This window comes from Malus sylvestris, chromosome 14 (assembly GCF_916048215.2).
Source record: "Malus sylvestris chromosome 14, drMalSylv7.2, whole genome shotgun sequence".
Lineage (NCBI taxonomy): Eukaryota > Viridiplantae > Streptophyta > Magnoliopsida > Rosales > Rosaceae > Malus > Malus sylvestris.
The window spans coordinates 20,166,098-20,180,174 of record NC_062273.1 but is presented as its reverse complement, the minus strand read 5'-3'; the positions used below and the strand labels follow the sequence as shown (position 1 = coordinate 20,180,174).

The window sequence follows — 14,077 nt, the reverse complement described above, 5'->3', positions numbered from 1 at the left end:
GATGCATGATTCTTATTACGTTTTCGTTTTTATTTTTTATGATGTAGGATTTTGATAATAATTATGATGGTTCAAGTTGGATTGAAAAAAATGAATTGCAAAAGTATTTGGAGGATAAAAGAATAGATAGAAAAGTAGACATAGAAGTTCTTTCTTGGTGGCAAATGGATCATTTTTCATTATCCAATACTTTCTCAATTAGCACAATATGTATTAACAATTCCCATTTCAACTGTTGCATCAGAATCTACATTTAGTATTGGGGGTGGAGTACTAGATCAATATCATAGTTCATTGTTACCATAAACAGTTCAAGCTTTATTGTGCACCGAGATTGGCTATTTGGAAAAGGAGGTAATATATTTTTTATATGGTATAGTACTATTGTTTTATTTCTTTTCATAATTATTTTAGTAAACTTCTTATAATTTAAATGTTTTTTAATGTTTGGTTTTTCTATACTTAGTTTATGCAGAAGATAGTTCTGACATGGAAAACCTTACTGAAAACATCATCAACCTAATTCTTGACGGCAATAGATCAGGCCAAAGTTCCAATATAATTTCCTCATGATGATCAATGAAAGTTGATGATTTTGTAAAAGGAATAACATGCAAGCTTTGAGTTCCATTGGCAAGGTCTAAACTTTTGAGAAAGGCTTCACAACCTTGAAAACAAAAACTCTTTCATTTTGCATATCCTTGCACATTTAATATTTTGTAATAGACGACTAGTGTATGGATACTTTTTTTATTAGGCTCTTATTTTCGAGTGTAGATGTAGTACTTAAACGACAAATGTGTTTTAATTTTTTGAAGTAATATTTATATGGCAATATGTGGTTTGTGCAAATTTAAGAAGAAAAAAAAATATTTTTCTTAATAGGTCATAACGGATCGATTCACTTTACCTATTGGGTAAAGTGACCCGACCTGTTAAAGACCCGTTAAGATAACAGGTGTGACATTACACGACCCGTTAAGATAACAAGTGTTACACGAAAACCACACGAACACTACAGACATGACCCGTTTACCAGGCCTAGCTGCTGCCATGTGTGTTGCTTGCTATCGTGAGTTATAGCTGCTTGAAGCTTGTTGCAATGCATCACTTTTTATCGTGTGGTGCTATGCAAAAGACTATAATGATGTTACGTTGTGTAGTGCCTTTTGGTCGTAGTTTTCCTTCGGTGGTGATGTTGCCGTGCGGTGAAAGAAACTGCTTGCATAATCGTTACGGGGTTGCATAGTGTGATTGCGTAGGATTTTGATTTTCTTTGTTAATGTAACGTGATTTTGTTGGACATATGCCCTGAAAGTCAATCTTTGGAAGAAACCTTTCAGGACAATGAATGTGCGTATAGATGACTCTTATACATCCAAAGGCAAAGATACTAATTAGGACTATCTCAATTAACGATATATGTCCTAAATAGTGAATCCATGGACAATGGATCGATGGAAGAAGTAATCTAATGATGTTAGACTACAGAGACCTTCTTCTTATAACCATCATGTCCAAAACGTTCCTGGTCATAAGGATTGTCAGAGGGATACTGACAATGCATAGACCAGTACATATTATGTCCCCTTCAATTGGAAGGATGGAAAGTCTCATCCCATTCGTGTAGTGACACTAAGACAGGTATGTAGGTGCTCATTAAGGGAATGAGTTCACTGAACACAATCGAACGAGAGTACTTACATGGAGGTCTACTCACATGTTAAGCAAGTAACTCTAATGGTTGGAATAATGTAAGTAGTCCTTTGACCTGAGGCATCATAGTTGTCTTGTGGTTAGGTTCTTGATCTTTGATTATGAAAAAGTCACTTCATCCGCGGGTGTCCACGGCATAGTTGGGGTTAAGCCACTTAGCCATGGAGGCAAGTGAATGCGCAACAAGGGATCTCTAATCCTCGTTATGAGAGGTTGAATACTCTAAGATATGATTCGGGAATCTTCAGCCGAAATATCGAGCGTAACAAAGGAAAGCATTCCTATACAACTCAATTGAATCATATAACATGGAATAATCACATTAGGGGTTTGACATAATATATCCATACCCTAATAGTGTGATTGAGAGTATTGTTTTAGAGAAGGATCGAATTACATTGTAATTCCAACTGAATAGGTTCTCCGAACAAATTCTACATTAGCTTGGGTAGCCATGATATATGGTTAGATGTCACTCATGGCTTGTGAGTTCTTCTAGATGATTAAATAAGTAGTCGTCAAAGAAGAAGGAGAATTAAAAGTAAGTTTTAATTCACTAAGTGATTGGATTAAATATAATCAATTGGATTGGTGCCAATCACTTCACTGCCTTGCTAATTAGAACCTAAAATAATTGTACACCGATACACTCTTATAATGAGACAACTAATGGATGATGGAAATAATTAATTGGATTAATTAAGTTTTGTGATTAATTAGAAAGCCTAAAGAAATTATAAAAGCGATAAAAGATCGTTTTGGGCTTAAAGAAAAGTTCGGGTTTATTTGGGCCCATTGAACCTAAACCCATTGGGCTTTTATTCAAGCATAGGATGACTTGAAATGATAAAAGCCCAAAGCCAAAAACAAAACACAAAGGGCCGGCCAAAGAGAGGGAGAGAGAAAGTCAAGTTGTTGACTTGTTTCTTTGTGTTATAAAAGGAACTTTATAGTGAAAAGTTTCATTTTAGGGTTTTTTGTGTGTTGATTTAACAAAAGGAGAAAACATATCTCTCTCTCTCTCAAACACAAAGGCTGGCCACCATAGGGGAGATTTTAGCTAATCATCTTCTCTCCCTTTTGGTTATTCCTCCATCCATCTCACTACACTAGTGGGTGTGGATCTTTAGAGGTCTTCAATCTTGGAGACTAAAGGAGAACAAAGGAGCACTCATTTTAGCAAAGTGGAGGAAGCAAGGAGGGAGGCTAGGCTCAAGGAGTTCCAACAACAAAGGGCTTGGAGGTGGTCTATCCTTGGTCTCAAGTCTAGATCAAGAGGTATAAAACTATACCTTCACTTTGTTCTTCAATAATTTCTTAGATGCATCAAATATGGACCTATGCTTCTTGAAGGGGATTTGCATGACTATAGCTTTGATATTATGTGATAACATGCTTCCGTTACTTATGTATATAAATTTTGAATTGTATATGCATGCTAGTCACTAGAAATCCCACATAAATCTCATTATTTCCCTTCAAGTGGTATCAAGAGCCAAAGGTTTATATTTGATGTGTCCTTTTGGATTTTATGCATATGGGTTTTAATTTTATGTTTGACATATTATTTCTTCATTCAAAATTTGTTTATCTTTTGTTTTTCAAATGTTGAAAAATGTGAATCAAGAGTTGAAAAAGATATGCATGCAAAAAGTGTTTTGGATGCATGAATGAAGATTGAGTTTTGGAACAAAATCTGGGGCTAAAATTCCATAGGGGAGGGCACGGTTTTGGGGGAAGTTTTTGACTTGTGTTTGTGTTTTATTTTAAGTCACACACACACACTTTGAAGCTAGAAAGTAAAGGCCTTGTCACTTTTGTTTTTTTGGTTTGATAAAGTCACCAAGAAAGTACAAATCTTGAAATTGTTTTCATGGTTTTGGTTTTGGTGTAAGAGGTTTTGTTTTGTGTTCACACTTCATTATTTGAATTTAGATGGTATACTTGCCATCAATAGCCTTTCATTTTGATTGACTCAATCCTAGACTTCACTAGGAAACCTTACACCCTTACACCTTTTAAGCCAACTTGTGCAAGTGGGTAACAACTTGTGCAAGTGGGTGTCAATGTGAATGCTAGGCCTTTGCTTTATTTTGAAACTTAGGGGACATGTATGACACACTCCCCCTCCCCCATCACATAACCAGCCACCCTAGTGGATTAGCCACTTGTGGGGCTATTTTGCAATTTTAAAAGTTGATTATACTTTCTAGTATTTACGGTTTGACCCATAACTTTTTATATTTGCATATTAGGCCCCATCTCTCTAAAAAGTTAAAATATTTGATTTTAATTTTGTTAGTTGTTTAAAATCATCATACAATTATGCCCATATGCACTAAATCTAATTGTTTATGTTGCATTCCAATTAATTATTTAATGTGATTAAGTAGTTAGAAAATGGTTGACTATGAACTTATGCCTTAAACGATAATTGAGCTATGAGAAAGGCGCTAAACTCAAATTGTTTGAACCTTGGGAATGTGTTTTAATTACTATTTCAATTGGACCTTGTCATGATAGACATTAATCTTTCTCTCCCTCTTAGTATATGTAATTTGTAGGAATTTGTACAAATCGGTTTGTAATTCTTATTACTTCTTAATCTCTTTCAATTAGTTGATTCCCTCTAGTACTAGACTAGAGTTTCTTTAACTATTGGTAAGGAGACATGATTAGAAGAGGGTTTTTTACATGAGATTAAAGATTAATTGGGTCCAACGCCCTAATTAGCAATGAATGATTGTCTTTCATTTCTAAAGGCTCAATGAAAATGTTTTAATTGGATTGAAAGCGCGTAATTAAAACGACAGAACCTTCCCTAGATCTTATTCAACAATGTTGGCTCGTTGTTGAATTAACCCAATAAGTCCATGGTCATCCAAAGAGCCTAAGATAACTATAAAGTCCAATTTCAAAGGAATGCAAAAACCATAGTAGTAGTAGTTACTTCCAATATTTGAAAAATTCGTTTTTGATATTAATTTGTTTTTCTCAAAACAAATAGTGGGAGTATCATATGCTACTAAACTATAATGAACACAATTAGTAGTTATATATATCTCCAATATTTTGAAAAATGTTTTGATATTGATTTGTTTTATGAAAATGAATAGTGGGGATATCATATGCTACTATTTCATTAACTTTGGACTAGTAGTTATTATAGGACACAATTTATTTTAATGTGATTAAATAAATAAAAATGATGAGACCTTAAAATCCCTCAACCAACATACAATATTAAGTTGAAAGTGGAGAGGTGCTATTGAACACTTCTTCTTGGCCTTCCACCATGGTAGGCTCCAATCGTTTATGACTCGTACACCGCCTTCACCCTATCATGGGGGAGTGCAAAGTGCGTGCTTATACTCAAGAGAAGTCTATTTAAACATTTGATGTGGTTAAGGTAGGCAACGAGTGTGGCGAACATCGTATCATCGTGAGGTCATACTTGGACCCCTATCTAAACCGTCATGGTGGGACAAAACTTAACTAAGAGAAATGGTGCCAACATCATATCATTGTGAGGCATTGTTCTCTAGAGGCCAAATAGATGGGTAATCACAAGAGGTTGTTGTGAATGGGTAATTGTACCCTCTCATTATTATTTTTGCTAGCCGACATCATATCATCGTGAGGTGGGCTTGGTAATAGTGAGCCTTCCATAACCCGCTAGGAGCTTTCTTTGAAATCTCCCGGATTCCATCTTGAGGGATATGGAATTTTCCAAAAATGGTGGGTGGTGTCATTCGGTTTAAAGACCCGAATCGTTCGACTTAATCAACAATCAAACTAATTTATTTTATTGTTTATGTATTTAGATATGGTTGGAAGCACACTCGCGAAAATACTCGACAAACATTGCCTAGAGGGGGCACAATTTCCCATCATGGTATCGTAATGTCAAGATTCTCCTAACCTTGGAGAAGATTGTTTACGTACTAGACAAGGCTCCACCTCACATACCTCTTGGCCTTGGGGCCACTGAGGATGAACGTGCTAAGTATGACAAGCACGTTGAGGATGATACATAAGCCAAGTGCTATCTGTTAGCTTCCATGAATGAAGAGTTGCAGAGACAGCACGAGGGCATGGACAGTGCATCTTCCATCATACTCCATCTTACGGAGTTATATGGTGAAGGGACGCGCAACCGTCGCTTTAGCACTGTCAGTGAACTTGTGAAGACCAAGATGGTCAAGGGAGCTCCAGTGCATCAACATGTACTGAAGATGATTGGACTCATTCAACAATTGGAGAACCTAGGGACTCCACTTAACGGGGAATTGGCCCAGGACTTCATCTTGGCTTCTCTTTCTGACTTGTTCTCGCGGTTCGTTATGCACTACAACATGAACAAGATGGATAACACTTTCTCTGAGTTACTAAACATGTTAGTAACCGCTGAGAAGACTATGAAGAAAGAGAACGTTGTAGGGACTGCAGCAGTAGCCTACAACAAGCCATCCTCTTCCAAGGCCAAGCCGAAAGGCAAAGGCAAAGGGAAGGAGAAGAAGTCACTCACTCCTAAACCGCAAGGAGGAGTGAGGAAAAAGAAGGCAAAGGAGCCCAAGGGGACTTGCCACCACTGTGGAAAGGAAGGGCATTGGAAGAGGAATTGCAAGTTATACCTTGCAACTCTTAAGGACAAGCCACAAGGTATGGTTTATGTTCTTATCTTTAATTCTAATTGTTAGATCTTCTAATCTTTATATTTGATATAAAATGCTAATCACTTATGCAATTGTATGTAGGTGATGGAGCCAAGTAGAAGATGAACAAGCAAGGAAAAGGATGGAGAAGGGTTCGGCCATCAATTTTTGCTAACTACTTAGGAAGTTTGTTAGGCACTTAAAGATAGTCTTTAAACATTCTTATTTTGTTAAGAACTTATTATGTGGCTTCATATGATGGAAGACCACTATTGGTGCCTAAATGAAGGTATATAATTAGTCTCTAAATATAGCGTGTTGCAAGTCCAAGTATCGTTCCCACGAGGATTCTAATTAAATCTCCAATTTGATAAACTAAACCAAATCTAATAATATTAATGACACACAACCCCAAACAACGAACTAGACTCGATCTTAATTAATAAATCAATCAAGGATGTAAAGAATTTGTTGTGATGATTTTATAAATGAACAAAAACAGAACCTTAAGTAAAAACTGAAATCAAAGAAAAGAAAATGTTGTGTTTTAAGGCAAGTGATGAAAAGTCTAGGGATTCGGAATCAACCACAAGCAATCTAATTTAGGTTTCAATGCATTCAATGGATCTTTCAATTCTTTAGATGATAATTCCCGTATCTAAGTCCTTGTCAGGCACATTAGACCATAGTTTTCCTTAAATGAATGATTCTCTCCTAGTTTAGGCAAAGGTCGTATATCCTAACATGCAGTCTATCCTGGGTAAGGCATAAATTTAACAAGTAGGACTCTTTACGCTCTAGAAAACAAGGGAACCAAGCAAACCATTATTCTTTGTCAAGCAATAATGTAATTTACCACACTTAACCACAAGAAGCTAATTGAATTATATTGCTAGTTCAGCCTCAAATTCACCTTCCAATCTTACTAGATGCAAAGCCCTAAGGTGATCAATCAAAGAACTCATACAAAGAGTAACAATTCAAACAGTAATTAAGCATTCATCTAAAAGAATCTAGAAATCCAATGAATAACATTAAAAACCATAAACATTCATGCTAGGGCATCATCCTAACCCTAGAAAAAGAGTTTAGTTACTCATAAAATAAGAAAACATAATTAAAAGTATTAAGAACATGAAAAACTTAGGAAAAATGGAAAGCGGCTGCTGCTCCTCCAAAAACACGCAGAGAATCCCTCACCAGAGAACCCCCTTTGCTTCCTACAATCTCTCCCTTATAGATTCGTCAAAATCCTAGCATCCTTAGGTCTTTTTTTAATCTTTTCCTCATTTGTATTGGATAATTGATGATGTGGCAGGTAAGTTTCCCAAGTAAATTACTCCAGACCCATTTGAAATAGGACTAAAATCATCTCCAACGTTTTCTATCTTGGGCTTTGGGCTTCGACTGAATTATGACTTGAAAAAACCCAACAGACTTTGCAATTTCCGCGTAGACTTGGCTGACCGACGTCTTGTACAAAAACTTTCATAACATCGTCTAGGAAACTCGAAATCACAGTCCGTAAAATTCCTCTGAAAGCTAACATCCATATCTTTCCAATGGTATAAGGCTCAACAGCTGGTTCATTCTGAGGAAGTACAGTTTATTCCGTCAAGTTGGCTGATCTGCACAAACAGCTTCTGCTTCCAGGGCACATAACTCACTTCAATCGCCAAAATGCTCATTTTTCTTCTTTCTTCATCTTCACTCTTCAAATCTAAGAAAAACATAAAACTAAATGAAACAAACTAAATTCACTCAAAAACATAACAAAAATCTAAACTAAAGGGCATTAAAATGTATGCAATATTGGTCGTATCAAATACCCCTAAACTTAGACTTTGCTTGTCCTCAAGCAAACACAACAAAGACTCAAAATTAAATTTAAACAAAACACAATGCAGTTAGACTTTCCAAATATATTCCTCAAAGATTGCATGGAAAATATAGTTCAAAGAATAGAGAAACATTGTAAGGATTCTATACATGATTCAAAAGTTAACAACACCTTACACAACCATTCTTCCGGTACGTATAAGACTAGCCAATAATTAACACAACACTTGCAACTCGGATAGGTATATGCACATAAGTGTGATTATGAGTGATCTCTGAATAATGAATGTATCGAACCCCATAGGCTTGCTCTTCATATCGTCTCTCCACTAATGTAAATCAGTGCAACACCAAAGATCAACTGGACTTTACAAAGGTTGTAACGTTAGGCTAGGTTATTGGCTATGAAAGAAAGGGTAGGAAAAAACTAGAACCTGAGATATACCAAGACTTCTTCATATGTATTTCGGTCGAGCCGCTTTTGAAATATAATTCTTGGCGTCCAGGACTCATGTTAGGAATGGAACACTTTCAAACTTTTTATTTCTTTCTTTCTTTCTTTTTTTTTCTTTTTCTTTTTTTTTTTTTTTTTTTTTTTTAACTGAATAGTAATATAACACATGGTACCTCGGTACACGCCACATCTTTGATGTACACTCAACCTTTATCGCTGTCTTCATCATCTTGGTATTCATCTCAAGCTATAAGGTATGGCTAATACGGGTTAAATGGGTAAGGATTAATGTGGGTAATGAAAGAAAAAGTTAAGTGTTTGGCTTCAAGGGGCTAACTAAGGATAACATAACATAAGAGGTTGGGTATATAAAGGCTCAAACGGTCCAAAAATGGCCAAAATCATCTCCCCAATATTGCATGATTTAGGATTTCGCCTCGAGAGATATTGAAGCAAGTTCTAGTGTTCGTTGAGATCTTAATGAGTACTTAATCTGCATATAATTCTCTAAGCAAGCAAACAATTGCATTAACCTTGGCTAAGTGCATGAGAAAGGTGTAAAGAATGATCTTATAAAGCATAGCTAACCAAAGAATCAAACAAAGAACACAAACAATGCTTATCAATTTCTTAGAACCATATTTAAGTGGCAACCGAGTTATTATCATTGGATTTGGAAAGGACTAACCAACAAGATTGAGAGAAGAGCAAAAAATAATATATATATATATATATATATATATATATTATTTTTTTTTTTTAGACACTAATGAAAACAGGACAACTAACAAAGACTAACAGTCAAGACTTGAAAACGAAGACTTCATGCTCTGCAATAACCAATTTCTGACCTCTGTTCATTTTTTTACATATATCTTGCAAACTACTTGGTAGAATTCAACGTTCTTTATATGGTTGGATTCAGAACGAAAAATTAAAGAACACAACGCGGACCAAAACTCAGAATCAGCAACAGATTGTTCCAGAATTTACTAAAACAGAGAGCCTACGTTTTATGACACAAAACAACTAACTGAAAAACTATCAAAATGAGATCTCTCCCCCAAACTTGAATAACACATTGTCCTCAATGTGAAATGAAAAACAAGGCATGCAATGAGTTAAACGAATAAGGAAAAGTAGAACGGAATAAAAATAAGATGAAAAATAAAGAGTAAAGTTTAGGACTCCCCTGGTTAAGTGGTCGCTAAAGTCAGACTTGCCGCACATACCAACTCCATCTTCTTGCATCAAATGCTTGGGTTGCCTCCCAAGAAGCGCTAAATTTAAAGTCTTCAGCCGGACTTAGCGACCTTCAAATGAATGGAGAATCATTGAGGTACAAAACCTCCTCATTCATTTGTGGGATAGGGTCCAGGTATTGCTTCAAACGATGGTCATTCACCTTAAATGTCAAACCACTCTTCATATCTTGAATTTCCACAACACTATGGGGATACGCTTGCACAACGAGATAAGGTCCAGTCCATCTAGATCGAAGCCTAGTGGGAAATAACGTGAACCTTGACTTTTTCCACAAAACCTTTTGGTTTGGTTCAAAATATTTCCGAGGTAAAGCTTTGTCAGGAGCAACCTCAAACTTCTCTTTCATTCGATCCACAACATCAATCTGAAAACAATCATGAGGATCCAAAGGACTCTTCAAAGCTTCAAAGATCTGAAATTTTACGGTAACGTCCTGCACAGTCATGGTTAGTAAACCAGCTTTTACATCAATTTTAGTACCTGCAGTAGCCATGAAAGGTCTACCAAGAATGAGAGGTAGCTCATTGCCTGGAATTTCAGCTTCTTCCATGTCCAAAACAATGAAGTCAGCAGGAAGAATGAATTGATCAACCTTGACAAGTACATCTTCAATAATGCCCCTTGGATATTTCACAGAACGATCTGCAAGTTGTAAAGACATGGAACAATGTTTTAACTCCCCCAAACTTAGATGTTTGTACGCAGAATAAGGCATAAGATTGACACTTGCTCCCAAGTCAAGTAAGGCTCGTTCAAATTTTCTTTCTCCAATAATGCACGGAACTGTAAAGCTTCCTGGATCCTTGAGTTTTGGTGGCAATTTTCGTTGAAGCACTGCACTTACCGTTTCTGATAACATCACCTCTTCATATTTTCCATACTTTCGCTTGTGAGTACACAGTTCTTTCAAGAATTTTGCATATGATGGAATTTCTTTGATGGCTTCAAGCAATGGAATGTTGATTTGAACTTTCTTGAATTGGTCCAATATATGCCCCGAGTACTGATCTTTTCTTCCCTTCTTTGCACGCTGAGGGAATGGTAGAGGAGGATCATACACCACATCCTTAAGCATTGGATCAAATAAAGTTCTTTTCGGCTCAGATAGTGGCTGTTTTGAACTCTTAAAATAATGATTTTGCTGCTGGTCATTCATATCCGTTCCCCTCTCCTTCTCCTTTTCAACTTTCTCATGCATCTCTACTTTGTTGTCGATCATCTTCCCACTTCTCAAGGTTGTAATGGCCATCACATGCTCATTATTTCTTGGATTAATTTCTGTTTGGCTTGGAAATTGCCCTTGTGCTCGCTCCAATTTGTTCAAAGTAGTAGCTATTTGTCCCAATTGAATCTCAAAATTAGATTGAGCCTTTTCCAACACCGTCTGACTTTGTCTAAGCGATACAACTTCCTGTTCATACCGATCGGTTTTCTTTAAGAGTTGAGATAGCATGTCCTTGATAGAAGGGTCTTCTTGTTGAATTGGAGGAGCTTGATAAGGCTGCTGATATTGCTTTGTTGAATTGGATGGTCCCATGCTATTTTGGGAATCTCTCCAAGAAAAATTCGGGTGTTCTCTCCATCCCGGGTTATAATTATTTGAGTACGGATCATTTCGGGGCCTCCCACTAAATGCTTTGACCTCATGCATGCCTTCTAGATTAGGATTTGCTGGACAATGTTCCATGTCATGGGCGATGCTTGCACATAAGCTACATGGCTGCGTGGCTATCTTGCTTACTAGTGGTGTGAGAAGCTTCGTGAGAGCTGCTACTTGTGCCTCTAAACCCGTCCTTGTATCAACTTCATAAATGCCTCCTCTTTTTGTTGACGATGCAGTTGGAACTCTCGAATCTTTTGTAGGAAAATCCCAATGCTCAGAATTTTCACATATAGTTTCAAAGGCATGAATGGCATCTTCTGGAGTTTTGTCCATCAAGGTTCCACCAACTGTTGAATCAACCAAACTCCTACATTGAGAGAGTTCAAACCTTTGTAAAAATAATGAACCTTTTGCCAAGTGTTGAAACCATGATGAGGACATTGCAGAAACAAGTCCTTATATCGCTCCCAACTTTCATGAAACTGTTCACCTTCTTGTTGCCGAAAGCTCATGATTTCATTGATCAGAGCATTGGTTCTTCGAGCGGGGAAGAACTTGGACAAAAACTTCTTGGATAATTCTGTCCATGTGTCGATAGATGCTTCGGGAAGAGAATCCAACCAACTGCTTGCTTTATCCCTCAAAGAGAATGGGAATAACCGAAGTCGAATTTGCTCTTCAGTAACATTGGTGAATGTGAATGTGGAACATAGCTTGAAAAACGCCTTGATATGATGGTATGGATTTTCTTCCTCCTTCCCAAGAAATATAGGCAGCAACTGAAAGATTTGTGGACGAATCTCAAATCGCTGCGCAATTGGAGCCAAAACAATGCATGACGGTGCGTTGTACTCCGTTGGCTTTGTATAATCACGCATGAGCCTTGGTTGTGGTGGTAGCAATGGTGGAGGATTATCTCTACCATTATTGACTTCCCCCATGGCTGGTTCTTGAAACACTTGCTGCCTCCGCTGTTCTCTTAAAGTAAGCTCAAGTTCTTGATCTATAGGAATCAACTCAAGTTGCAACGAACGTCTACCTTGCATATACGACCAGACTATGCTCCTTGTTTGACCACTGCTCAGTATTTTGTACATTTCTTTCAGCTCAAAAATCCAATCATTGATCTGTTTTTTGGGTTGAAAACTAGACTTCTGGGGCTTTCCAACGATATACAATATGCCTGGTAAAAAATCGAATAGTTTAGTCCAAAACTGTGTCGAAACAGTGATACAGAAACTGAAATAAAACAGTGACGAAAATTACTTTTACTTATCTTAATAGTTATGACTCTTACTCGAAACTAGAGAACAAAACAAAATCAAATTGAATAATCTACAATAAACTACTTATTAGATATGAAATAAAATATCAAATTGGGGGACTCAATTAGAGTCCCCGGCAACGGCGCCAAAAACTTGGTGTAAACTTGCAAGTGCACAAGATAGTCGTAATATAGCGTGTTGCAAGTCCAAGTATCGTTCCCACGAGGATTCTAATTAAATCTCCAATTTGATAAACTAAACCAAATCTAATAATATTAATGACACACAACCCCAAACAACGAACTAGACTCGATCTTAATTAATAAATCAATCAAGGATGTAAAGAATTTGTTGTGATGATTTTATAAATGAACAAAAACAGAGCCTTAAGTAAAAACTGAAATCAAAGAAAAGAAAATGTTGTGTTTTAAGGCAAGTGATGAAAAGTCTAGGGATTCGGAATCAACCACAAGCAATCTAATTTAGGTTTCAATGCATTCAATGGATCTTTCAATTCTTTAGATGATAATTCCCGTATCTAAGTCCTTGTCAGGCACATTAGACCATAGTTTTCCTTAAATGAATGATTCTCTCCTAGTTTAGGCAAAGGTCGTATATCCTAACATGCAGTCTATCCTGGGTAAGGCATAAATTTAACAAGTAGGACTCTTTACGCTCTAGAAAACAAGGGAACCAAGCAAACCATTATTCTTTGTCAAGCAATAATGTAATTTACCACACTTAACCACAAGAAGCTAATTGAATTATATTGCTAGTTCAGCCTCAAATTCACCTTCCAATCTTACTAGATGCAAAGCCCTAAGGTGATCAATCAAAGAACTCATACAAAGAGTAACAATTCAAACAGTAATTAAGCATTCATCTAAAAGAATCTAGAAATCCAATGAATAACATTAAAAACCATAAACATTCATGCTAGGGCATCATCCTAACCCTAGAAAAAGAGTTGAGTTACTCATAAAATAAGAAAACATAATTAAAAGTATTAAGAACATGAAAAACTTAGGAAAAATGGAAAGCGGCTGCTGCTCCTCCAAAAACACGCAGAGAATCCCTCACCAAAGAACCCCCTTTGCTTCCTACAATCTCTCCCTTATAGATTCGTCAAAATCCTAGCATCCTTAGGTCTTTTTTTAATCTTTTCCTCATTTGTATTGGATAATTGATGATGTGGCAGGTAAGTTTCCCAAGTAAATTACTCCAGACCCATTTGAAATAGGACTAAAATCATCTCCAACGTTTTCTATCTTGGGCTTTG

General features: G+C 36.6%; 1 protein-coding gene and 1 pseudogene across 1 annotated transcript; one reads left to right on the top strand and one right to left on the bottom strand.

Moving 5' to 3' along the window:
- Window positions 1-9,979: 9,979 nt before the first annotated feature.
- Window positions 9,980-12,579, bottom strand: LOC126599095 (uncharacterized). Its single transcript, XM_050265445.1, has 2 exons — window positions 11,984-12,579; window positions 9,980-11,900 (listed from the first exon to the last, which is right to left on the bottom strand). The coding sequence occupies exons 1-2, from the start codon at window positions 12,577-12,579 to the stop codon at window positions 9,980-9,982; spliced, it is 2,517 nt and encodes an 838-aa protein (XP_050121402.1).
- LOC126601035 (small nucleolar RNA R71) lies at window positions 11,957-12,063 on the top strand (annotated as a pseudogene).
- Window positions 12,580-14,077: the final 1,498 nt, after the last annotated feature.